The 25,679-nt window shown below is 55.2% G+C and overlaps 6 protein-coding genes across 6 annotated transcripts; 4 read left to right on the plus strand and 2 right to left on the minus strand.

Annotated features, from left to right (window-relative positions):
- Positions 1–57: 57 nt before the first annotated feature.
- Positions 58–4,984, minus strand: JCM15063_002637 (uncharacterized protein; the record flags this gene model as incomplete). Its single annotated transcript, XM_076680636.1, has 11 exons — positions 58–137; positions 198–333; positions 398–517; positions 588–829; positions 889–984; positions 1,042–1,134; positions 1,212–1,318; positions 1,392–1,930; positions 1,992–2,505; positions 4,118–4,572; positions 4,649–4,984. 11 exons carry the CDS (start codon positions 4,982–4,984, stop codon positions 58–60), a joined length of 2,718 nt encoding a protein of 905 aa, XP_076532212.1.
- Positions 4,985–5,544: 560 nt separating this feature from the next.
- On the plus strand, positions 5,545–10,261 carry RPB2 (DNA-directed RNA polymerase II core subunit RPB2; the record flags this gene model as incomplete). The annotated part of the gene is made up of 13 exons (XM_076680637.1): positions 5,545–5,690; positions 5,764–6,042; positions 6,134–6,284; positions 6,352–6,639; positions 6,709–6,900; positions 7,065–7,382; positions 7,454–8,425; positions 8,508–8,942; positions 9,011–9,693; positions 9,766–9,852; positions 9,923–9,996; positions 10,064–10,093; positions 10,161–10,261. 13 exons carry the CDS (start codon positions 5,545–5,547, stop codon positions 10,259–10,261), a joined length of 3,756 nt encoding a protein of 1,251 aa, XP_076532213.1.
- A 480-nt stretch (positions 10,262–10,741) lies between these two features.
- JCM15063_002639 (uncharacterized protein) lies at positions 10,742–14,112 on the plus strand (the record flags this gene model as incomplete). Its single annotated transcript, XM_076680638.1, has 12 exons — positions 10,742–10,785; positions 11,027–11,087; positions 11,219–11,446; positions 11,515–11,934; positions 12,003–12,278; positions 12,346–12,506; positions 12,580–13,120; positions 13,196–13,258; positions 13,323–13,481; positions 13,548–13,633; positions 13,697–13,965; positions 14,039–14,112. The coding sequence occupies 12 exons, from the start codon at positions 10,742–10,744 to the stop codon at positions 14,110–14,112; spliced, it is 2,382 nt and encodes a 793-aa protein (XP_076532214.1).
- Positions 14,113–16,126: 2,014 nt separating this feature from the next.
- Positions 16,127–18,669, plus strand: JCM15063_002640 (uncharacterized protein; the record flags this gene model as incomplete). The annotated part of the gene is made up of 6 exons (XM_076680639.1): positions 16,127–16,211; positions 16,280–17,481; positions 17,566–17,645; positions 17,703–17,808; positions 17,866–18,177; positions 18,241–18,669. The coding sequence occupies 6 exons, from the start codon at positions 16,127–16,129 to the stop codon at positions 18,667–18,669; spliced, it is 2,214 nt and encodes a 737-aa protein (XP_076532215.1).
- Positions 18,670–18,863: 194 nt separating this feature from the next.
- Positions 18,864–20,660, minus strand: JCM15063_002641 (uncharacterized protein; the record flags this gene model as incomplete). Its single annotated transcript, XM_076680640.1, has 4 exons — positions 18,864–19,483; positions 19,541–19,846; positions 19,917–20,445; positions 20,517–20,660. The coding sequence occupies 4 exons, from the start codon at positions 20,658–20,660 to the stop codon at positions 18,864–18,866; spliced, it is 1,599 nt and encodes a 532-aa protein (XP_076532216.1).
- A 526-nt stretch (positions 20,661–21,186) lies between these two features.
- On the plus strand, positions 21,187–25,615 carry JCM15063_002642 (hybrid sensor histidine kinase/response regulator; the record flags this gene model as incomplete). The annotated part of the gene is made up of 11 exons (XM_076680641.1): positions 21,187–21,740; positions 21,805–21,842; positions 21,920–22,297; positions 22,369–23,114; positions 23,180–23,344; positions 23,400–23,573; positions 23,633–24,019; positions 24,086–24,321; positions 24,398–25,133; positions 25,202–25,309; positions 25,379–25,615. 11 exons carry the CDS (start codon positions 21,187–21,189, stop codon positions 25,613–25,615), a joined length of 3,759 nt encoding a protein of 1,252 aa, XP_076532217.1.
- Between the last annotated feature and the right edge of the window lie 64 nt (positions 25,616–25,679).

Consider the following 25,679-nt stretch of genomic DNA (forward strand, 5'->3'; position numbering starts at 1 on the left):
TATGGCAAAAGACATCTGGAGAGCGACAGAGAGAATACAGAAGATAGGCATTTAAGCTCAAGTCGGCCGATTGAAGAAGAACTCGTTGTCTGGATCTGGCAGGTTGAACATGACACCACGGCACAGCTCCTTCCTGCCTGATCAATGTTACATCTTATCAGCTGTGCTGTCGACGTTGACTGTTGTGCGAAGCTTACAATAACACCGGAAGGTTTTGGGCATTTCTTCGCGAAGCTTGTCCGCACATTTCCGCCAGTCCTCGCGCTTTAGCCCATGGTCTTGCGGTCTCGGCTCGGACTCTGAGAAGTACGAGATGTTGATTTCCTCGCCTGGCTATTGATCCAATCACTTCCTGAGTGCTTCCCGGCGAGATGAAGCGCAAAGACAGGACACGTACCGGAATATCGCGCAGAGCTACGTAGACCCACAGGGGTCGCGTGATGTCCGCGTCATCGATGTAGATCGATCGAGGCACGACGTTGAAATCTTGACAGACATGATTCGCGAAGCGCGTCCACTGTAGAGCGCCCGATAATGAGCCTCCGGCCGACTCAATTCGAGGCGAGCAGAATATGGAGGGGCCTCACATTGCCGTAAGAGAAAGCGTCGACGCTGAATACTGCCGAGTAGCCATCATCCTCGGCAGTTTCCCCAAACGCTGTTGTTTGCGATCCGATCGACTCGGCTTTCATGCGCTGAAGCTTTCTAGCCGCAGACTTTTTCGCGCATGAGGTCGCCGTTGTCGTTTTATGAGCGCTCCGCAGGGCAGAAGCGACCTTGAGATGGCTCGGCTCGACCTTCTGTACGAGAGCCCTGTAATCCTCTCCAACTACGGTTGAAACAATCAGTCAGACGCGCGCTTGTGTCGAGCGCCCGCTGAAGACTGACCTGTCCAGGGATCGAGTGCATAGGTGTAGCAGCGCTGAGTCTTGCGATAGACGAGTTTATCGCGTTCGTCTGCTTCTTGGCTCAGGAGTAGCTCGCCTGAGGTAGATGCGCATGAGAACTTGTTCAAGTACCTGCGTGAGCATAACGACTCACCAGCATAGACTCCGAGAGGTTCGCCCTTTCTGATTGTCCGCTCTTGATACGTTCCAAGGAGCGAGTCATGAAAGGAGAGAGGGTTTCTGATGCCTGGAATCACACGCACAGACGAAGTCAGCGAAAAGGTCGCTACGAGTAGTATGTGATCGATGCGGCTGCCTTCTTACCCCAACCTTTATCTCCAGTATGAAAAATGTCGATCGATGTCGCCTTCTGACTGCCTATCACGCGATTGATGCAAGTCTCGCCGCAACCACACTGAGAGTTGCATTCGCTGTGTAGGACGATGTGTCAGCAACCGGATTTGAAAACCTATCTCGATAACAGGTCCCAGACCAGCGACTCACATAATGGGATCGTTGTGCGCAAAGAGCGAGTCATTGAGCAAACCTTCAGCGTTGTAGGCGAAGTCCGAGTGGTTCGAACGATCCGAACCACCTCGTCGAGTTCTTGATGCGGCGATCTGCCTCTTCCTGCATCCACAGCCTTCGCGATTCCGAGGATCTCCACAGTTCCCGATGCAGTCACAGCCGGGGGCTTGCTTGGGCACTATACCATCGGCATAAACAATTCGATTGGTGTAACAGATTTCGAAGAAAGGTGATGACCAGTCGGTGGCGAGTGCGTCTTCAGGTGGACAAACTCGGATCTTCGGTTGAAGTCGGGGTGGAAACTCTTTCGAGTTGGCATCGTAGATCATCTGCTCGAAGAGTAGCTTGTATCCATCCCGAAGCGGAGCTTCGCCCTCAGGGTGCGCTTTCTTCCACTGTCGCTCTCGTCGATAAACGCTCGTTTGGATAGTTTGGGGGAATTCGAGACTGATGTCGTAGCTAGGTCCCGCAATCTGTCTCTTATATGACGGCAGTTCTTTCTGTTGTCGCTTGAACTGTTATGGTGTAAGTCTTGCTATCGGAAAGTATCGATAGAGTTGCATTTTCTGCGCTTACAGTGTCTTCATCGACTGCAAGGTGTGTGGCCTTCACGAAGGGCGGCATGGCTTCTGCGGTCGTGGGCGCGTTCTTCGAAGTCGCAATCTCAAGCCTGGTGCTGGCTTCCCCTTCGACCAACGATGCCGTTTCAGGGGGCGGATCCCTCTTACGACGTCTTCTACGGCGTCTTGTCTTCTTTGGCCCAGCCTCTTCGCTGTCCTCAGTTGCCCGGCGCTTATTGGCAAGGCTGGTCTGACCGATAGCATCTGCGGGCGAATCAAGAGTTGCCGCATGGGAACCGTCGTTCATGTCTGGCGAGAGTGCCTCTGAAGCTGCCCGCTTGCGGGAGCCGTCGGTGGAACCACTCTGTAACGCCGCAGCAGCATGCGAAAGGGGAAAATCGGTAAATTGAAATGGGCGGCCTCGATTGGACTTGCGCGCTGTCGCCTTCAGGCGCGGTGGCTTCTCCGAATCGACATGGCTTTTGTTGGGAGCTTGGCTGAAATGGGTTGAATCGACTGGGGAGAGGAATCTGCCAAATGAAGTGCTTTTGATAGCTGTCTGCTTTGTCCGCTTGCCAGCTGCTAAGGGCTGTCCCCCTGACATCGGAGAGTGTTGTATGTAGGAAGTGCTTTTTCTAGCTGTCTGCTTTGTCCGCTTGCCAGCTGCTAAGGACTGTCCGGCTGGCATTTGAGAGTATTGTGTGTAGGAAGTTCTCTTTCTAGCTGTCTGCTTTGTCCGCTTGCCAGCTGCTAAGGGCTGTCCCGCTGGCATTTGAGAGTATTGTATGTAGCTGGAGGAAACAGAAGGTGGTGACGATTGCCGGTTTGCCGCCGGACTTGTGCCGTACTGGTCGCTCGGAGTCGAAGGAATAACGGCCGGAGAGAGTCGAGGGTTGCCAATAGCCTGATCTTCTTCCTGACTGTCCTGGACGATGTCGCGCTCGAGGTCGAGGTGGCGTTCGAGTATCGGCTTAAAGGCTTCCGGTAACATTCCGTGAGGCCGAAAGGTCGTCGTTCGCTGCTCCAGGTCTGCGCACAAAGCGCCAGACTCCTCCAGACTCATCGCGATAGAACTTTGCGACTCGTCTCTCTCTTCCTGATTAGCTCGGGAAGCTGGCGAGAGTATCTGCAAACAGCCGGCGTTTTCAAGGCGCGGCGATAGCAGAACGGTCGAACGCGCTGTAGAGATAAAAGTCGTTATTCACCGCGGACGCAGGTCAGACTGGCTCGACAAACTCACCTGAATGGCTGCGAGACCCTAGACTATCCCTCTCTTCGTTCGACTCCCCGTGTCTGCGCTTGTCTGCTTTGGGCTTCATTTCTCGCTTTTCCCGTCTTTTGGAGGAGAACCAGTCGGACGCTTGGAAGAAGACCAAGAGCCGAGCTTTTGCTCTAACGACCTGGAGCCGAAGCTCAGCCGCCTCTGTAACCTGTCCTCGGGACGACAACCCGAAAATCTCGTCCCATTTGTGCCGAACCTCTTCTCGGAGACTGCTTCGGAATCCAGCAATCTCCTCGTTCAACAAATCCACTTCATCCCGCCGGTTGAGATTTGTCCGGGTCTGAGCGGAGCTGCTATCTTGCTGCGCGTGTTGTGTTTCTTCCAGCCCTGTCTTCTGCTTTCGAACCAGACGACTTTTGTTCTCGGACACTTTCGTAGAGACTCCGTTGGTGGTGGGACCGTCTTGAAGCTGAGAGCAGCGAGAGTCGCTAGCCAAGAGGGGTCGTGTTGGTGAGGCATCGTTGGATACGGATGACCCTACATGGTGGTCGCCCGCAGGAGGAGGTGGTGACTCGATTTGCGGAGAAAGAAATTCTCTCGCGGAGAGAGCGGAAGTCGCGCGTGGTGCAGAAAAAGGGTCTGAAGGAGGGTCTCTCTGCCTCGCGGTGACGGGTGAAGCGATCGGTGAACGAGTTGTCCCGCGAGACGCTGGCGATCGAGTCGAGGTTGAATCTGGCGTCTGCGAGAGACGGTCAGAGGGCGCTTGTCGAGTACTGTTCTCTCTGATTGGAGATCTAGAACGAGTGCTGCGCGTTCCGTCTCGTAAAAATTGTCGCTTTTGCACCTGGGTACCCTCATGGTGCAGTTTGCTTTGTCGGAGTAGCTCTTCTGTGACCGCATCGTTATGCTGTTCCCCGGACGTGATGCCAACAGTATTCGTGACCTCTGAGGTGACAGTTCCGTCGTCTTTTCCGTTCGAACGACCGCCGAGGTTGAAAGGTTGCGACGCGGACGAAGCGGTTGCGGATGCCGGTGATCCGTTACGATCCGGTATTGTGCTTGGAGAAGCTGGATCAAGCTTGGTTCCGACTCTAGACGCCGCCTTGCTCGCCATATGCAGACGCTGCGAATCAGGCGGTCTTGCGCTTTGTTGGCCGACCGCGTGAGCTAATGCCCCTTCGAGATAGGCCTGACTAAGTCTCGCTATAGCTCTCGACCGTTCGAGAAGCTGCTGAGAGGTAGGGAATTGCGTTTCCCTCGATTGCGATTGCGACTGAGGTTGGTGCGAAGATTCTGGCTCAGAGCTGGACGAAAGGGTGATGTCGGGCTGGGAGTGGCGCTTTCCTGAACCGTGCGTCAATCCATGTCGAAACCGCTGTGTTTGGGAGGACTGCAAGTATATAACATTTCAGCGTGTATTGGCAACGTAGCGGAGGCCCGGACATGCTTACCGGATGAAGAGCCGGACGAGGTTGCTCTTCCTTGTGCGGAGGGTCTTCGTCGTCACTGCTGAGAATGATGCTCTCGATCTCCCTGCCTTTGCCCTTGTTTGCGGATGGGATGCGAGAGTCCGAGGTACCTGCGACGGGAGTGTGCGCTACTCTACGGTCTAATGAGTTTGAGCTTCCTCCTCCGAATGCGAGCAGGTTTGCGGGTAGGTTGCGTGCACCAGTCGAGGCTTGGGTCCGGGTGTCTGATGAAGTGGGGTTGATACCGTGCGAACGCAACGGTGGAGATGACCGATCCAGCTCATCCTCGCTCGAGAGTGTCAAGTCGAGGAAGTCCATCGCAATGTATGCATACGTGCTCCGCCACGGGGACCCAGATCGAGCTGAGGGTGAGGTCGATGAGAGAGAGAGAGAGAGAGATCGATTCCAACTGCGGCCTTAAGGCCAAACTACCCAACCAAAGCGGGCAGCCCCGCTGGACCACTATAGCCTTACGGCTATATACGACACATCTTACTCGATGAGAGTGTCCGAGGCAACAAGCAGCAATTGCGATAATCACTAATCGAATGTAATCGAATTTCGCGTTCGCTTACACGCTTGGCATCTACCCGCACCAGTCTCTCTGCTCTCACGGCCGAGCGAGAGGGTCCAGGTACTGCATCGGCTTCTCTCGACGCGCTTGAGGTCTCTCCTGCACCAGCACCCGCCCTCCGGTCCCGCGCAGAGAGCGAGTTGTCAGCAGATCGCCTTCGACCGGTTCCACCACCCGCACGCGTTCATAGTCGGTGCACGACCGTCCAAGCAGCCCTAGAGATCTTCGGCATCTTCCAACGCGTCCCGGACCGATCCGCACCTGCGTATCCGCCACCTGTTTCCGCTCGACAATCCGAACCCCGATGTCGTACGACCCAGCAGCGTACGCCTACAACGGGATGGAGGAGGAGGCACCGTACGGAGCTGCTGCTGGTGCAGGCGCAGCAGCTCCCGAGGACGAGTTCTACGAGGACGAGATGGACGAGAATGTGATCACGCAGGAAGACTGGTGCGCCGACTCGCTCGTCTCGATGACTTGCCTCTGGCGGAATGCAACTAACGTTCGATGGACATATCCTCAGCTGGGCTGTCATCGCGTCGTACTTTGCGACCAAAACCCTCGTGTCGCAACAGATCGACTCGTTCAACGAATTCGTCAACTCGACCATGCAGGAACTCGTCGACGAAGGAGGCGCCCTCATCTTGGATCAAAACATGCAACACTCGGGCAAAGCAGGCGACGTGACGAAGCGATACGAGCTGAATTTCGGTCAAATCTATCTGTCGAAGCCAACCATGACTGAAGCAGATGGAACGGTCGCGCCCATGTTCCCGAACGAGGCTCGCTTGCGGAATCTGACGTGAGCTCTTCCGCCGTGCTATTCTCAACTGCCATCGTGCTCCTCCCGCCGTGCCGAATCGATATTCTGACTAGTTCTGTGCCCTTTTTAGGTATTCGGCCCCTCTGTATATCGACATGAAGAAACGCGTCCTCGTGCAAGATTCTGAAGAACCAGATCCGGAAACAGGCGAGCTGTCGTGGGTGGAGGAGAAGGGCGTTGACGAGGATTCTGGCGAAGAGGAGAAAATCTACATTGGAAAAGTACGTTCTTTCTGAGCCCCTAATCGTCCCTCCCGCAAGCTGCTGATCCGGAGGCCGTGCATTACAGGTTCCGATCATGCTTCAGTCTCAGTTCTGCATCCTCGACAATCTATCTGAGAAGGACATGTTCGAGCTGAACGAGTGCCCATACGACAAGGGAGGTTACTTTGTCATTAACGGATCCGAAAAGGTCTTGATCGCGCAAGAGCGAATGGCGACCAATCGAGTCTACGTCTTTGCCAAATCTCAACCGTCGCCCGTGTCCTACCTGGCCGAAATCCGGAGTGCAGTTGAGAAGGGAGGCAAGACTATCTCTAGTATGCAGATCAAAATGATGCGACGGACAGAGCGTCAGGTCAGCCCGAGTTCCGGCTACTCGTGCCTGGAGGTTGTCTGGAGGCGCTAACGCATTCGCATTCTGCAGTCGGGCCAAACGATCAAGTCGACCATTCCTTACATTCGAGCCGACATCCCCATCGTGGTCGTGTTTCGAGCGCTGGACATCATCCCCGACCGCGACATTCTCGATCACATCTGCTACGACAAGAACGATTCGGAATTGTTCGAAATGATGAAGCCGTGTCTGGAGGACGCGTTCCCGATTCAGAACCGTGACGTGAGTATGCGTTCCCATCATTCGCCCTTCCAAAGTGATGGAAGGGCTTTGAATACAGAACTTATGCTGAACGCCACGAGCTCTCCCTTGCCATGGTCTTTCAATCACTCTCGCTCTTCACCTGTCTGCGATTCATCCCCATATCTGTCGATTCGGAATTTCAGGTCGCGCTGGACTTTATTGGTCGACGAGGAACGGTTACTGCCTTGTCTCGAGACCGACGTATCAACTACGCCTCGGAGATCCTTCAAAAGGAGATGTTGCCTCACGTCTCTATGGCTCAAGGTCAAAACACGAAGAAGGCCTTCTTCTTCGGATACATGGTGCACCGCCTGTTGCTCGCGGCGCTCGGACGGAGAGAGCTGGACGATCGAGATCACTTTGGTGCCAAGCGACTGGATCTCGCAGGACCCTTGCTAGCCGCTTTGTTCAGGATGCTCTTCAGGAAGTTGACGAAAGATGTCTATCGACATCTTCAAAAGGCGAGCTCCCTTTATCTGCAGTGCCTGTGATGCTGAAAGCAGATGCTGATCTACGCTATACACGCCTACAGTGCGTTGAGACTCAGAAACCGTTCAACATCAACTCGGCCGTCAAGTCGACAACGATCACAAACGGACTCAAGTACTCGCTCGCTACCGGAAATTGGGGAGATCAGAAGAAGGCAATGTCGGCGAAAGCGGGAGTGTCGCAGGTGCTCAATCGTTACACCTTCGCTTCGACGCTATCCCATCTTCGTCGTTGCAACACTCCGATCGGTCGAGACGGCAAAATCGCGAAACCGCGTCAACTGCACAACACGCATTGGGGAATGGTGTGTCCGGCCGAGACGCCCGAAGGACAGGCTTGCGGTCTCGTCAAGAACTTGGCGCTCATGGCGTACATTTCCGTTGGAGGTCCCTCGGCACCGATCGTCGAGTTCCTCGAGGAATGGGGTTTGGAGAACTTGGAGGAATACTCGTCGGACATGGCCAAGGCGACCAAGGTCTTTGTGAACGGAGTGTGGCAGGGAGTTCACCGAGACCCTGCAGAGCTGGTACAGACGATCAAGGCGCTTCGTCGCAAGGGAGACATCAAAGAGGAGGTGTCGATCGTGCGAGACGTCCGAGAACGGGAGTTGCGGTTGTTCACCGATGCAGGTCGCGTCTGCCGACCGCTCTTCGTTGTGGAGGACCAACGCCTGGCTCTGCGACGAGAACATGTCGAGGCGCTTCAGCGTGAGGACCCGATCGAGGACGATGATCCGCCGAAACTCAAGTGGTCGGATCTCGTCGAGAACGGTATCGTCGAGTATCTCGATGCAGAGGAGGAAGAGACCGTCATGATTTGCATGACTCCTGAAGACCTCGAAACGAGTCGACAGTTCGCCGAAACCGGTACCATTGCTCAAGAGTCGATCGCAGCCACGGCGACTGTCAAGGCTAGTGGCGGAGTCAACACTCACACATGGACTCATTGTGAGATCCACCCGAGTATGATCCTCGGTATCTGCGCTTCCATCATTCCGTTCCCAGATCACAACCAAGTAAGTCGCGTCCTTTTCCAGCTCTCACGCGTTCCGAGCGGGACTGACTGTCGTTCGCTTGCTGCCAACCATCGATTGCCAGTCTCCTCGAAACACGTACCAGTCGGCCATGGGTAAACAAGCCATGGGAGTGTACCTGACCAACTATCAAGTGCGCATGGACACGATGGCCAACATCCTCTTCTACCCTCAAAAACCCCTCGCGACCACGCGGTCGATGGAGTACTTGCACTTCCGAGAGCTGCCAGCCGGTCAGAATGCCGTCGTTGCCATTCTGTGTTACTCGGGCTACAACCAGGAAGATTCCGTCATCATGAACCAGTCGTCGATCGATCGAGGGCTGTTCCGCAGTCTGTACTACCGAAGTTACATGGACCAGGAGAAGAAGAGCGGGCAGATTCAACTCGAGGAGTTTGAGCGACCGACGCGGGAATCGACGCTGAGGTTGAAGCATGGCACGTACGAGAAGCTTGACGGAGACGGTCTCGTGGGACTCGGAGAGCGTGTGGCAGGCGAGGTACGTTCTTCCCCCTTCGTCGCGTTGCTCTCGGTATCTCATGTATTCGCCTCGACGTCGTCATGCAGGACATCATCATTGGAAAGACTGCTCCCATTCCAACAGACTCGGAAGAGCTAGGTCAGCGACTCAAGACGCACACGAAGCGAGATGTCTCGACGCCGCTCAAGTCAACTGAGAACGGTATCGTGGATCAAGTGCTCCTTACAACGAATTCGGAGGGACTCAAGTTTGTCAAGATCCGGGTGCGATCGACTCGAATTCCCGAAATCGGCGACAAGTTTGCCTCTCGTCACGGTCAGAAGGGAACGATTGGTATCACGTACCGACACGAGGACATGCCTTTCTCGGCCGAAGGTGTCACACCCGACATCATCATCAACCCGCACGCTATTCCTTCGCGAATGACGATCGGTCATTTGGTCGAGTGTCTGCTGTCCAAGGTGTCCACCATCACTGGTAACGAGGGAGACGCGACGCCGTTCTCGGAGGTCACGGTCGAAGCCATCTCGGACTTGCTCAAGAAGTACGGCTACCACTCTCGAGGACTCGAGGTCATGTACAATGGTCACACTGGTCGCAAGCTGCAAGCGCAAGTCTACCTCGGACCGACATACTACCAGCGCCTGAAGCACATGGTCGGAGACAAGATCCACGCCCGAGCACGCGGGCCGGTGCAGATCCTGACGCGTCAGCCCGTCGAAGGTCGTTCGCGAGACGGAGGCTTGCGTTTCGGAGAGATGGAGCGAGAGTGAGTTTTTTTCGTTTCGCGTTGCTTTGGTTTATCTGCAGACGCATTCGACTGACCATGCCCTCGATGCAGTTGTATGCTTGCGCACGGTATCGCCGGGTTCCTCAAAGAGCGGATGTTTGATGTCTCTGATGGATATCGAGTTCACGTTTGCGAGATGTACGTTTCCCTTGCGCGCCCCGCTTTGTCTCGAAACTAAGCTGACTCGCCGGTGTGCTCTCGTATGTAGTTGTGGTCTGACTGCGATCGCCAATCTCAAGAAGCAATCTTTCGAGTGTCGTGCGTGCCGCAACAAGACGGAGAGTGAGTCCAGTCTGCTTCGTCTACAAAGGAGGGCTTTGCACCTGACTGCCTCCGCCTCATCTCGCAGTTGTCCAAGTGCACATCCCATACGCAGCCAGTAAGATAGCCTGTCTCTTCTCTGAACGCCTTGCGAGATTGCTCACCATTTCTTCGCGTCGCCGCAGAACTGCTCTTCCAAGAGCTGCAAGCGATGAACATCGCGTGTCGATTCGGCTTCGAAGACCGCAACGTTGAGAACGTTGCTCGCCAGAACTCGGCCATGTAATACGAAAGCGAAAATAGGTCACTTTCAAGTTCTTCTTGAAGCTCAAAGTTGTTGCAACGTTGGTTCTCGTTGTTGCAGTGACTTTTATTCGTCAGGTTTGCCCGGCGTCTTTGCTCGGTCGGAAAAACCTAGATTTGGATCTGGCGCCCCAGCTTTCGGCATGGCTAGGGTCGAGGTCAAGAATAGTAACAACTTACGTGAACGAGCGTGCACTCGATCATCGCATGTGCAAGAGCATGCTGTGGGTGATTGAGAGCGACAGCACAAAATCCGAACGCGAGCCATTCTAGTCGGGATCGTGTTGTGGTCTGGGCAGCGAGTGTAGCGCGTCGAGCTTGGAGGCCTCGACGCGCGTAATTTGTAATGATTTCCTAAGCGAAAACTGGCGTCGGGGCGCTGCGCAAACTTGGCTCACAAATATCGTGGCGCGAGCCTCTCGCTTGGGTACCGACTGTTCAGACCGCCGATCCACCGCACAACATGTATCGTCAATCGGGAGATTCGGCGATTCCGCTGCAGAACTAGTAAGCTCACCTCTAATCCGGGGCGGGGTTCGAAGGGATCCCCGTTCGAACAACGCGTTCGCGTCGCCGACCGTTCAATCTCCGCCTCTCTCGTGTGCGCCGTACCGGACCGTGACTTTGTGTGTGCTACGAGTGCAGTACTGACACGCGTGTGCTCTGCTCATTTCCTCCCTCGCGCCTCGAAATCGCGTCGCGCCGTATCACCCGTTCCTCGCATTCCTGCTCGCCTCACTCCCCTCAGCAACCAGGTACCAGGCGGCCACCAGTACAACTCCGGCCCGATGGAGAAGGACTACGCTAGCGTGAGTCTCGAAGAACTCGCCTTGGGCTGTCCGATCGATCCGCGAGAGGAAATGTTCTTGGCTCGATCCTGCCGGCCAACGCATGCGGCACGCACCGCTAACGCAACGTTCTTCCCATGTGTATCTGACAGTCCCACAAACACCGCCAAGGCGGTCGAAAGAAGTGGCCCTGGGTTGTGGGCGCGCTCGTCCTGATTGCGGTCATCCTTGGCGCTGTCTTGGGAGGCGTGTTTGGCTCGCGAGCTGCAAACGACGACAAGAGCAAGAACGTCAGCGGCTCCAGCAACAACAACAACAATGGAGCCGCTTCAGCTGCGACTCGAACGAAAGGAAGCGGGAACGAGGCCGTGGTTCCGACCGTCAGTCCTCCTGAGACTATCGTAGCGCTTCCATGGTGGCTGATGTTTGTTGGCGTGCCCCTTCACAGGCGACTGATCAATATGGTAACCCGATGTACCCCACGACCACTGGTTCCGCCAAGATTGCCGCTCCTACCGTAGTCTCGAACGCGGCCCTGACTTGCGGATCCGACCCGGCCACGGGACTCTCGATGACCAACATCCGCGACCAGCACCCTCTGCTCGTTGCTCCTTCGTACAAGTGGGAGTGCCTGCCGAAACTGATCGCCGCCGACTCGTACATGTCCTACTGGAACGAAACCGTCTTCTCGAACGCCACTCGCTTCGCTGCCATGTCCCCGACGGTGTATGCGATTGACGGTGGTCTCTCTGGATCGGGTGTTCTCGACGTTGCTCGCGAGGTCCAGCTTCGCGTCAAGCACTGGGCCTACGCGTACCGCATGACGAACGACACCAAGTGGGTTGACCGCACTTGGCAAGAACTCCAAGTACGTCCCTTCGTCCGTCTATCGAGTTCAATTAAACTCTCGATGGCTGATGCATCACCATGTCGCAGGTCGCTTCTGGCAACACTTCGCAAACTTTCGGTCAAGACAACACGAACGGCGATGTCTGGAACGGACAGAACCACTTCCTCGATCTCGCCGAGTTCACGGAAGCGTTCGCGATCGCGTACGACTGGATGTACGATGCCTGGACTACCGAACAGCGACAAGCCATCATGTGGTCGATTCTGAACCTCGGATTGAGGTTCGGTGTCAACGTGTACACTGGCGCAAGCAGCGCGTCTGGATACTCCTGGTGGACCAAGGTTGACGGAAACTGGAACTGTGTAAAGAAATCCTTTCGAATCGCACGACCGCCCATGCGTGACATACTCACCCTGTCTTTGTCCGTAGGTATGCAACAAGGGTCTCACCATGGGAGCGCTCGCGATCGCGAACGAAGACCCTACAGACTACTCGAAGACCATTCTCGCCAACACTGTCCAGAACGCGCAGGCGCACTGCTCGTTTGCACCTTCGCCCGAAGGCACCTGGTCCGAGACCGCCAACTACTGGTGAGAATCAAAAGCTTGTCATATTTATCCTGCTCGGATATCCGATCTTGACGTGCGGTTTCCCCTTTGCCAGGTACTTTGGCACTTACTCCCACGCCGAGATGGCCGCGTCTCTGCTCTCTGCCACTGGATCGACCCAAGGTCTCCTCGACAGCAACCCGGGCTACAAACTTACGCCCGAGTACCACATGTATGTCACGGGTATGCAAGGGCTCTTCAACTACGGCGACTGTGGACCCAACAAGTACACCGCGACCGCGAACGGACTCATGTTCTACGGAAACCAGTACAACATTCCGGAATACACGCTCTTCCAGCGCGACCGAGGAGACGCTCCCGACCCCATGTCCATCCTCTACTACGACCCGCAGGTCTCCGGCCAGTTCTGGGACGGACTCGCCCTCGACCACCACTTTGACAACATCACGGATGGATGGTTCTCCGCTCGCAGTTCGTGGACCGACAACGACGGCTCCTACATTGCCATGAAAGCCGGCGCCCTCACCGGTCATCAGACTCACGGAGATCTCGACGCTGGTGACTTTGTGCTCGATGCCAACGGTCAGCGCTGGTTCGGAGAGCTCGGCAGCGGCGACTACCTTTCTGATGGCTACGTAAGCCCTTTGCTGCATACTATGGCGCTCACTTTGCGGTCCATGCTGATGGTGTTTTCCCCTCTCGATCATCAGTTCAGTAACGAGAACCAAGACTCCCTTCGATGGACATACTACCGTAAAGGAACTGAAGGCCAAGTGCGCATGCGTGTTCATGTCTCGCGCTCGGGTGCCTGATGACTGATGCTGTTTGCTCGATCAGAACACGCTCAACATCGGTGCCAACCAGAACGTTGCGGGTCAACCCACGACGACCTACGACTCCACTGGAGAGACTCAGAATGCCCTCGACTTTACTGTCTCGAACTCGTCGACCGCCTACATGACTGCAGACCTCAGCGAGATGTACAACTCGACGACCGTGAGCTGCCTACCTGTGTGTGCCTTTAGCTTCGCCCGGGAGAGCTGACATCTCTTGCCTGCCCAGTCTGCTCACCGAGGAATCCGCTTCCTCAACGGCCGTCGTCAAGTCTTACTCCGTGACGAGGTCACCGCCACTGCCGATGTTCAATGGTGAGATAATACGAGCTGAGTCGATATCGAGCGCCCTATCTGACGCTCCCGTTTGTAACATAGGCGAGCACACACGAACGCGACTGTTGCTGTCTCTTCTGACGGCAAGACGGCAACGCTCACTCTTGGTGGCGAAACCCTCCTCGCCGAGCTTCGTTCCCCCGCAGGCGCGACTTTCGGAACTGCTGCTGCCGAGCGTACTTCTTCTCTTCCTGCCCTCGCCAGCGGAAGTGTTGACCAACCCAACCCGGGTGTCACCGTCCTGACGATCGACGTCACCGCACCATCCTCTGGCGCGGTCATCGAGGTTCTCTTCAACCCCCAATGGCCTGGTGAGCAGATCTTGCGCTCTCCCAAAAACCGTTGTGCGATTGAGCAACTGACTGATACCTGTTTGTACCGCAGGATGGAGCGCAAACTCCTACGTCTCCCCGCCCGATGTCTCGATCGCGTCGTGGTCCCTCACCTCGCACGATTAAACACCCCGACATCATGCCATCTCCACTCTCAAATTTACGAACCCCTTCATGACCGATCCTGTCCTGTTCTCTCCTATATCTCATTTGTCGCCCCCTTCCTCCTTTTCATGACAGGGCATCTCTCTTCTCGTGCCTAATGGACATTTTCGCGTTTCGTTTCCTCAATGAACATTATGGACGCCGCTAGCGTCTGATTGACAAGCGAGTGACTCGGAACGATCTAGTCCGCCGAACGTGGGACTGACAGAATTGACGGTGGACCAAGACGAAGCGTGTCAAAGACTCGGTATGCATTTGGCTTCAGGGCACCTTCGATCAAGTTATCAAAGAGACATGAACAACACCATGACATTACGCGAAATGACTTCAAAGTCGATTGCTCGCTCTGGGATTTTAGAATTCGGTCCTTCAACGCACATCGCGGGGCTCGCGGATTCTGCCGACCTTGGTGACTGGTTGCCCCTGCCCCCTTGCTCGTATTGAATGGATGTCATACGTTTCGAGATCGCTGATCTATGGGCTGAAAACGCGAATTCCTGCTTCCTTCTATTGAAAAGGTATCGAGCTACGATTTTCTCTCGCCTCAGTCTCGTGACTTGAGTCCGAATCAAGTTTGGCACATTTTCAGGGTTTGCCTCTAGCTCGATATAGAGCTCACAAAGGTCCGGATTGCTCAACCTTGTGCTCCTTCCTATTATCTAGTTCTCTGTTTAAGCCAGCTGCACTATAGTCCAGTGAGTAATGAAAGTCGTGGTTGCTCGAGGAGGAAGAAGAGTTTTTCTCGAGCGCGCACGACGAGTTCTCTCTTGTCTAGAAACTTCTTCCAATCCGGCTCTCCATCTGTCACCGCCTATCGATGCATCTGAAGCTGGATGAGCACCGTTGTATACAAAGTCTGTGCCTGTTCGAAGCTATTGCAAGACGTTGTCTGATCAACGCCAGCGTCATGGTGGTCGTTGATTCTGGCGCTTGTATTGCGTGGTTGATCAGCTGTATTAGCTTCAAACCTCTGTAGGTCCTGGCTCTGGAGGGAGCTTCTTTGAGAGTCAGATTGTTGGAAGCTATCTTCATTTCGAAAACGGCTTACATGGAAGACGGAACGAAAAATAGACAAGGCGGCCGGGATCGGGGGTTCCTTCTCGGAGAGGGGGATTAGGTATGAGCTAGAGAAGAGGGACGAGTCGAAGCCGCGGGGATTTGGACGGGATAGGAGGTCATGACGAAAGAAGGTGTTGAAAAATGCTGAAAGCAAAGCACAGGCTTAGAAGCCATGTATGCAATTGCGATCCCTCTCTTTCCCAAGCCACCTGTAATATCGTACGAACAGCAGACTGGCATGGTGCTGACTGAGTCACCTTGCCTGATCACTACGACAGGACGTCGCTGAAATGGCCATGCGCTCGGGCCGCAAAAGTTGAACTACCTCCCAAAAAGGAGGCTTTTGACCCTGCCGTGATTCGAACACGGGTTTCCGCAGGATCGCAGAGAGGCTTATCGCCACAATGCGGTGCCCTAACCAACTAGACTACAGGATCGTTGTAGCCAAGTCATTTTTTGCGTAAATATACCTGAGTTACTGCTTATTTAGTAATTGTTGGTTTAGACATGCTGCCGAGCCGTTTTCTTCAGTTTGGCATCATCAATCGTGGATTACACAATCACATATTGCTAAAAGCAGTACAATTAATTTTCAAGGCGAGCTCCAGCGCAACTAGACTACAGGATCTGAGTTAATGCTCGAGCATTAATTTTTCTGCATATACTCACGTGTCATTGGCCGCGGCTGTCTCGCACTGCCGCCGAGGGACTGCGTGACTGTCGTAGATACGCGAACACTGTAGTTGCAGTCTTTGGGTCATTTTAATGAGTTTGTCCTGGTCCGCCGACAATCTCGTCAAGGTACCCCGCGTTTCGATTTTTTGACTTGGTCAATATTCGACAGATAAGAGCGACTTCAGCCGCGAGACGTCTTGCTGTACAAGTCAGGGCAGGCTTCCATTCTCGTTTCAGCCGTATGCCAGCCGAGCGCGTTACGGGTACTTCAGGCGGGAGAGGAAAGGACGCCAAACAAACGAGATCACGAGCAGGTTGCCTCACGTGTGAGTCAACTCATCATTCGCTCTGTGCGCTCCGCTACTAGCGCCGACATAACATCTCTCTCGCACAGGTCGACAGCGGCACAAAAAGTGTGACGAGACGCGACTGGCAGAAAACAATGGCGCGTGCAAGAGGTGTTTCTCTGGCTCGTGGGAGTGCACTTGGCCCCCTGCTCCGGGAGACCGTCCACTCAAGTCGTTCAAAGGCAGCAAGCATCGCGTGCGGACGGCAGACGGCAACAGCGCGACAGCATCGGTAGCCGGAAGTGGGGATGAAGATGATCAGGGTGTCGCAGAACAGTACCCACGAGGCGCGAATCGGACACGATCAATGCCCTCGAGTGATGCCTACGGATCCACACCAGTCGACTCGAGCGCGAGCCAGCCCCCCGTTCCGTATCCGGCACCCGCGCCCTATTCTCTCCCTTACCCGACTCCTAGTTCGTACTACTCCCAGCCCATCCCTACACTCCAGCCTTTGCCGCCGCCTGTTCCGCTCCCATCGCTCCCGAATCAGCCAAACACAGACCTCAACGACTTTTTCGCAAGTCTTGATGCCGAACTCGGATACTGGCAGACCTTGGGGCAGGAGACGCACGATAGTGGCGCGTCTGCCGAGTTTACCACGATGCCCATGCCGGGAGATCCTGATGCTGAATTACCCATGCAAGTCCCGCCAGCGTCCGCTCAAGCGTTTCCCCGACCACCTTCTCCAGCTCTTTCTGCGCCGCCTCCGCCGCCTCCGCCGCCTCCGCCAGATCCTCAACAGCATGTTCCCGAACCAGAAACAACCCAAATCCTGCAATCACAGCCAGCGCGAGAAGCGCCGCCAACCTCTCCGACAGCGCCCGTGGCCTCGGCTACGCATACGTCTCAGACTAGGGAAGAATCAGCGATGCGCGCGTCACACGAACCGGCTTCGAGTCCACCCGACGAGCCTGTCGTTGTCGATCCAATGTACAACAACTTCAACGAAGCCTTCTTCCGCTCTTTGCCGAAACCTGTACGGGACATTGTCGTCAAGCGATTATACGGCCTTGCAAACTCTCACGAGCTCAGTCGCAACGCCAGTATGGCAATGGTAATGTTGTACCGCCTACGGATGCAATCCTCGGCTGAAGAAAATGCAGAAGCTGTCGCTTCCTCGACGGATGCTCGAGCCCGATTACTGGCGCAATCGGATGTCTACTTTCAGCGAGCCATGGAGCATCTTCAAAAACCGATTCCATTCGAGGCAAAGCTTGTTGCGACTCTGGACATGCAGGCCTATCAGGTAGGCATCCTTTTTCCGCTTCTGGCGCTTGCCTGCTATCCGAGCTATAGTCTCCAGCAAGGATCTGACACAGTGATCTTCCAGTTTGATCAATTTGGTGCAGCCGCAGCCAACGCGATCCTGCTCCTAATGGAATACTTTATCCACGAGGCTCTTGGCGCTCAGTGAGTCTACTTGCCCGATCTCGAATGCTGCTGGAAGACTCACACGCCGCTTCACAGGCCTGCTCTCGACTTGTCGGCCCTTCGCAGTTCAGTCGACGTGCTGTATGCTGCATTCGCCTGGACCGATTGCATCCGCTGCATGTGCGATCCCAAGCGACGGACTGTATGTGTTGGATCTCCAAAAGTGACAGTCTGCCCACTCATGCTATGTCTCCATTAGATCTTTGCCCTCTCGAATCTGCCTGGAGATGCCTCCTCGTCATCACCCTCGACAGTCCTCGCAGATGTGAACCCTACAGAATCGCATTCAATCGAGACGCACCTCGGATTGCCTGTCGGTCTCCTGCTCTGTATCGCCGCGACTGCGAATCTCAGCGCCGAGATGGAAGCTCTCCCTGACGAGGTCGTCAAGTTCAAAGGAGAAGCGATCGAGAAGGCGATCAGGAATTGGCGTTCGGCACCGCAGGCCGCCGATAATAACGACAGTGCCGCGTACATAGAAAAGGTTGCAACTGCCGAGATGTGGAGATATGTGCGTACTCCTCCCCTTCGCGTACGAGTCGATACCGGTTTGCTAATGACCCCGAGAGACTAGGCTTGCATTCTGTTTCTCTATCAAACGGTGTTTCGACACGGAGCATTGTCCACCGTGGTCCGCACTGCACTCCAGCAGATTCTCCAGATCGGTGCAAGAGTTCTTGGCAACCACCCAATCCAGACGAGTTCGATCCGACTGCCCGAGGCTGCCAACGGGACTCGATCCGCGTCGGATCCATCGTACGAAGACTATTTCAACGCGTGCTCGACGCGAGCGGTCCCGTGGTTCTTGGCAGCGACAGTCGCTGTCCTGCCTGCCGATCGAGATCTCTGCAAGAAGGGGTTGAGCATCTGTGGAAAGCAGAAAGGCTACCAGGACAACCTGAACGCAGTCGAACGGATATGGGAAGTTGTCGATGCACAGGGGTGGGTCGTCGATTGGAGGGCTCTTTTGCAGAGCGAGAAGATATCTGTCGGATTCCTGTAGTTGGGCGGCATGTGTCGCTCGCGTCTTCACTGCTCCTGGCTCCCGATCCTCTTGAGAAGCATTGCAAGGCAGATGTCCTACATGACAAGCTACGACGCCAAGCGAGAGATTTCAACCTGGCTACCCACATAGCTGGAAAGGTGTAATTGTCAAAGCTTGAAGACACCAAACAGACCAATGATAGCAAAAGTCAATCAAGGGCTAGGTGTTGCAGTAATGTGCGAGCCGAGAGATGTAGAACGTCGGAGAGGGTCCTTGAATGGCTGGCGCAAATGATTGGACACGATTCGTTTAATCGGCGAAGTGGGTTCAGAGTCGAGAACGTGAACACGCGCAGGCAAGATGGAAACAACCGAAGGAGTTGGGGGAGTTGAAGGGAGATCGTCTACGGCTGAACCGTCATTGTCAGGAGAGACGTTCCAATGGGGCGATATATACTGTTTCGAGGATTCCTCGAGCGAAGTCGTCCGTCGGAGGCGTGACGAGCACGATTTTGACGTCAGAGGTGACAAGGTTGGCTTGAAGCGTTTTGTTGGCGGAGTGCAGGTCCCCTCCATGAGCAGGCCCGGATTGGCAGAGGCCCTTCCAGAAGGAACCAGTGGAGGAAGCGGCGGCAATAATGTATTGGAAGAGATCGAGCGCAGAGGCGGCCGTCCGCTCGCATCACGCTTCTTACTCGACGTCGCAGCGACGGCTGTTTTCGAGATGCTGAACGAGTCAAACAACGTGGATTGTCGTCCTACCCAGTCACGAGGTCGGATGCGCTTCCAAGTTGAGAGGACGAGGCTCGTAAACAGATCCGAATCGGACAATACTATCACAGAAGCGGTCAGATGGCTCCGAAACGGTCAATGCGCCGCCAAGGACATACCATTGTAGTCAAACACGTCTCGCCATTCTTGACCTTTAATCTCTTCTCGATTAACGAGAATCCTCAGTCCTCCCTTGGCTTTCACTGCTTTTGCAAATTCTTTGACCAGCTTTTTGAAACCAGGAATCTTCAGGCTCGTCCCCATTACGATGAGCAAATCTGGTCCTCCCCCGAGAGTGAGGTCGGATATAGAAAGTGAGCCAATCGAGAGCGCTGCTGGCGAGTTTTCTTCATAGAGCGTGATTGCGGGACGGAGGAACGATCGACTTGGCAGCGAGCGCTTGCGTTGAGCGGCTCGTAGAGCAGCTAGAATCGGTTCCGAGCAGATACAGTCAGCACGAATACAGGACTCGAGGTCAGGGTGTGCAGGACTGACCTCGATTCGAGCATTGCGGACATTCCGCGACCTCGCCACGCCGAAACACTTGCCCGACTCCTTCGGTTTGACCGATTTCCGCCTGGTCCGTCCATTCAGCTACATAGTCGCAAGCAGAGCATCTCACCCGAGAGATCGATCCGTGCAACTGTACGTAGTCACCCTCGAGTTTCGCTTTGCCTTTGCCCTTTGCGTTCTCCTGATCCCGCCCGCTGCACAATTTGACGCCCTCTAGCTCGACTGCTCGAAGCCCGGCCTTGCCTTCGAGCCCGTCAATGTTTTGTGTATACACCCGTCTGAGCTGCCCGCGATCTTTGAGAGTTTTCAGGAATCCGTGCGTCGCGGTAGGCGGATTTGCGGTGATCTCGTTGAGCGAGTCTTTAAAGTCTGACAGGAATTGAAGGTGTTGTGCGGTAGTCACTGGAGATGAGTAGACCGACGCAGTGAACATGGCGGGTCCTCTTAGCGTCGAGCTGGACGTTGACGCGGTCGGAGTGGCATACAATCCGGTCCCGGAAGAGCGAAAGTCCTGGAGGATCACTCGCGGCTGTCAATATCGCCGTGAACAGGCATCCTGACAAGAGACCATGCAGAACCTACGGGAATGCCCGCGTTGGTGGAAATGCCAGCACCGCAGCAGATCACAGCCTTTTTCGACTTGGCAATCCGCTCCGTGATCGACTCGAGAACTTGGCGAGGTTCGTTGAGATCTGCCAGCTGCTCTGTCAGTTCGACCAGCTGCATCTCGGCGTGTTGCGGGCGGGTTTGGCTCGTGCGCGAAGAGCAGTCGTCTCGTGCAAGAGCCAAGCCGTGCGAGTGCTCAGTGAATTCATGCAATTCGTAGAACGCGTGTCGACCTGCTCGCGTCCCGTCGCGACAATGAACTTGCCATGCGCATGACCTACAGCCTTTGTTACAAGCACAACGCGTAGACAGAAGACAGTTGGTGTCGTGTGGAAAATTTAGGGCACCGCTGTTCCGCGTGATCAAGTCCGCGGAATTACTTCCCCACCCCGCAGCATATTCAGGTTCCATATTGTCATCCCAGGTCGGCCTGGACCCCGGGAAATCAGTCTTTTTCTTGCAACTCATTCACCGTTCGTTGGTGGTCGCCGATCTCCAGATACTGCGATCCGCATCTCCGTAGTTACCGTACGGATACACAAGGCCTCTCGACAACTACAACTCCAGCTCGACGCACCGGCCCTGCACTCGACCTGCGGACTCTGGCTCGGTAGTACTCACAGCACCCGTGTCGCAGAGGCAACGGATGGAGGTATGGAGCGATACCTCGTCTGAAGGTGCTCAACAAGATGCGGCACAGGTGGGATCGAGCACTGGTCGGCTCCGGGAAGATGTCGGAGAGGAACCCTCGTTTGTCGAATGGCTCGAGATGTACAGCATCGGGAGAACTGGTAGTCCGGCACTGCCTCCAGCACCGCCTGCGGCCATCCAAGCGATTTTGGGGGACAGCACTCCTGCAAGTGCATCCACCAGCCGCAGCGACAAGTCATCTGGTCAAGTCTCGTTCAGCTTGACGCTCTCGCACGGGTCGGACCGGTCGTCGCTGGCTTCTTCGAACGACTCCGTCCCGTCCTCCGGGCCACTATGGAATCCTGCCGTCTCGGAGCAAACAGCTGCAGACCTACTCGAATATTTCCAAAAAAACCGTGTTTTCCCGGCACCTCCAGGACCTTGGGAGGAAGAGCGGTTACAGCTCGCAATGAAGTACGGCTTGGACAAACCGGTTCGACGGAAAGCAATCGACCGCATTTGCGCTATCGCCAAGAGGCATTTCAAGACGAAAATGGTGATCGTCAGCCTGTACGTCTTCCAGATTCGCTTTCACCTGCCACAACAACTTTTCCAGCTGAATGAGCCATTGCAGGACCCTCGATGACTATCAGCTCTTCGGCGCAGAGCGAGGCGAGTACTCGATCCGCGACGAACAACGTATCTACCGATATCTGACTACATTTCGATGGTCCAACTTGGCAAAGCAGGCATCTCTCCGGACGGCGAACCTCAATTAGACGATCCCCCGCGGCGCGTTCCCGTCGAACCGGCATTCTGCACGCACGCTATGGCGGCGAGCTATCGAGATCCGAAATCGGTGTTCATCGTCTCGAATGCCAATACGGACTGGCGTTTCAGGACGAATCCTAATTCGACAGGCATGGGTGGTGCAGTCTCATTCTATGCCGCAGCCACAGTGAACCTCCCAGTCGGGGAAGAAGCGCGCAAAACCGGACTTCCGAGCACGCTCGCGTCGGGTGCGCTTTGTCTGATGGACCCCGAACGGACTATGGGAGATCCGTCAGACTTCTCGGCCGAAGATCGGGTCGTCTTGACTGATTTGGCTGAAATGATTGCTCGAGAATGTAAGTCCCCTTGCCCTTCTTGCCGGGCCCTCCAATTCTGTACTGACCCATCATCTTGCCCTGCCTAAAAGTCAAGCTCGGCTTCGAGCAGCGTCGGCGAGAAGAAGAGATGAAACAAAGTACATTTCTCGGCGAGTTTCTGCAACAGGCTCTCGTGCAACCCGCCTTGCCAGGGAGCCTGAATTCGGCTCAGCTGGGATCCTCTGGAAGCCGAGCGTCACCTGTGGAACCCAAAGGGTCGAAGGTTCCTCCGACTCAAGCCCGTGCCCGCGCGCACTCCTCGACACTGCCTCGACAGGCCTCACATCTAGAGACCTCGACGCCTACGTTATTTGCGACCGCCGCTTCCAAACTCGTCGAGCTCACTCGTGCAAATTCGTGTGGTATACTCGACCTGCGCGGGTTCAAAGCCTCCATTATCGAACCGCTCTACCATCGTCGCGGCCTGAGTGTCGTGGCAACTCCGTCACACTCCCCGCCTCGGAGTTCGTCCCCCGGACCGACCTCCTCTCGAAATCTGAATGCGACCGTCGACCTATCGTCGCGACGACACCTTGAAAACTCCCGCAAGTCGAGAAAAGATAGCCAAGCCTTTGATGCGAGTGGCGGGAAAGAGAGGAGGGGAAAGATCGGACTCATGGCGAGTGAAGGAGACATCGACTGGCCGACCATTGTCAAGCGCAGTACCGCCTGGCAGAATCGCTACATAGAGGGTTCAGAACCTGCTGCCACGACTGACGACGACGGCGTCGGCGATGACCAAAGAGATGACCCATTAGTAGCCGCTGTTGAGGAAACTCTCCGAGCCAGTGCTGCTGTAAGTCTTCTACACGAGTGCCCAAGTCCACCAAAGTAGCTGATGACCCCTCGACTCGTCTGTAGGCTACGTCTGCCGGAGATCAGCGAGCTCAATCCGGATCAGCCTTCTCTGCGCATGCAATCTTTTCGGACGACACGGTCGACTCATGCTGCATACCGATCATTGATGTGGACGGAACGCCTGCACTCATGATTGTGCTTTCAAGCAGCGAAAAGTGGTTCAGATTCGTTAGTGATTTCTCCCACTCTACCAACACTGCCGCTGATAGGTGACGCTTGTCAGGAACATGCCGATGGTTCATTTGCGCGCTCGATCGGAGCTGTCTTGCTCGGCTCGCTTTTGAGAGAGCGGGCCAGAGAGAGCGATTTAGCCAAACTCGCCTTCATCTCGCAAGTGTCGCACGAGATCCGCACGCCTCTGTTCGGCGTGCACTCTCAGCTTGAGCTCATTCGAGAAGTTCGTCCTTTCCCTACCCGCATGTTGTGCCCGACTCACCCTCTTGCCCGTCCACGCAGTTCTCGTCGGCTACTGAGCTGAGGAAGCTTTCGCCTCTCTTGGACGTCGCCGATATTTGTGCCGAATCCCTCTCCGACGTCCTCAACGACGTGCTCGATTTCGCGAAGGTCAGCAACAGTGCAGAGCTAGAGGATACTGAACCGCAAGATCAGCGGCTGGCGAAAATCGATCTCTCTCATGCCATCGACTTATTGCTCAAGAGCGTTTGGATCCGCAAAAAACGGATCGACCTCGCATCAATCGATCTCGGAGAAGCTCATTCGCTGGAGAAGGAGACTGCATCAACCAAGCTTGACCTAATTCTAGAGATCGATGCGAAGGAGGACGGTTGGGAGGTCATGACTGATGTCGGCGGTCTGCAGCGGGTCTTGCTCAATATTGTCGGGGTAGGTTGATCTCGCTTCCCAGGACGAACCTATGCTGACTCGATGCTCGTGTGTATTGGTTTCAAGAACGCCCTCAAATTCACCAAGACTGGTCACGTCAAAGTCATGCTTCGCTATCTCGGCAGGACTGCCCCTCAATCGCCAAATGAGGCGCCTTCGGAAGACAAAGATTCGAGCGCGGCTCTCACGGGCTATCGCGGATACATTGCTTTCGTTGTAGAAGACACCGGCGTCGGAATGTCGCCAGAATTCCTACGCAAAGGCGCGCTTTTCACGCCTTTCAAGCAGGAGGACTCTTTCTCGTACGTTTCCTCAGCCAAAAGCGATCGTATCCGATTTCACAAAGGTGTTCATTAACTTCCTGATACGTTTCCACAGTACTGGGGCCGGTTTAGGTCTATCGATTTGTGAATCTATCGTCAGGCGGCTCGGGCCAGGTCGAATCGACGTCGCATCACAAGAAGGCATCGGGACCCGAATCACCGTGACCCTCCCGATTGACTTTGTCGGACATGAACATGGAGAAACGGGTCCAACGTCTGGCTGCGCCTGTCGCCCTTCAGCTTCCCGTAAAATCATCTCGGACGAGCTCGAAGCCCTTCTGCGTACATCGCCAAACCTGCCGGCCCCGACTATTCTCGTTGAGTCCGTTTCTGGCGCAACTGCCCAACCTTCCTCGTCTCGGTCGATGCAATCGCCCGCCTGCTCCGGACGTGACTCTCTTCGATCACCTGATATCAATTTCTCCGAGGCCGTAGCCGCTGTTCAGGCGTCTCTCTTGCCGACAAGCGCTTCCACGAATGGGTCTGCCAAGCCAACGCCCGATCAGGACGACCTCGCCGTCGAGACCGCCAAGCTGGCGATAAGCTCGACACAACCTATCGAATCTTCGATTATCCCGATGGCCTCGCCCCCGAAGATAGAAGAAGACGAGAGAGCACAACTTGACCTCAACTCTGGGCCGGTCTCCGTCCCCGCGGTTTCGAACGCCATCAAGACTGCGACTCCCGCTACCTCGGCGGCGAAGGCATCGGTCGCGCCCGATGTCCGGGTTCTCTTTGCCGACGACAACCCTCTCGCCCGCAACATCCTCACCAAGCTGCTGACCGGCAAGGTTCGTCCTTCTGTTCTTCTTCATCCTCAATTTGCTTGACTGCTCATTTGACGCGGAATGTATTGCAGGGAATCAATTTCGTCGCGGCCGAGGATGGCCAACAGGCAGTCGATCACTTCAAGGCTGCTCAGGGTGACATAGCGCTGTGTATCCTGGATGTACAGATGCCGATCAAGGCAAGTCTCTAGCACGGCCCATCGTCGCTTTTCAACTCCCGCTCACGTCTTTTCTGCGATCTATCACAGGACGGTATTGGCGCCGCTCACGATATTCGCGCCCTGGAGGAAGTAAATGGATGGAAGCGTTGCAAAATTATCGCCTTGACTGGACTCGCCAACGAGTCTGACATGGCCGAGGCGATCGTGACTGGGGGCATTGACAGTTGGCTGGTGAAAGGGGGCAAATCCCTCAGGATTATTATGGACGAAATCGTCAACATGCAGCAGGACATCGAACGAAGTGCCGTCGGGGAGCATCTGTAACATAAGGGTTTCAAGGGGTAAAATTGAGCTTTACTGGGGTCCAGAATCTATAGTCACACAATCC

Source organism: Sporobolomyces koalae (assembly GCF_050403365.1).
Source record: "Sporobolomyces koalae JCM15063 DNA, S_koalae_JCM15063T_v1_ctg42, whole genome shotgun sequence".
NCBI lineage: Eukaryota > Fungi > Basidiomycota > Microbotryomycetes > Sporidiobolales > Sporidiobolaceae > Sporobolomyces > Sporobolomyces koalae.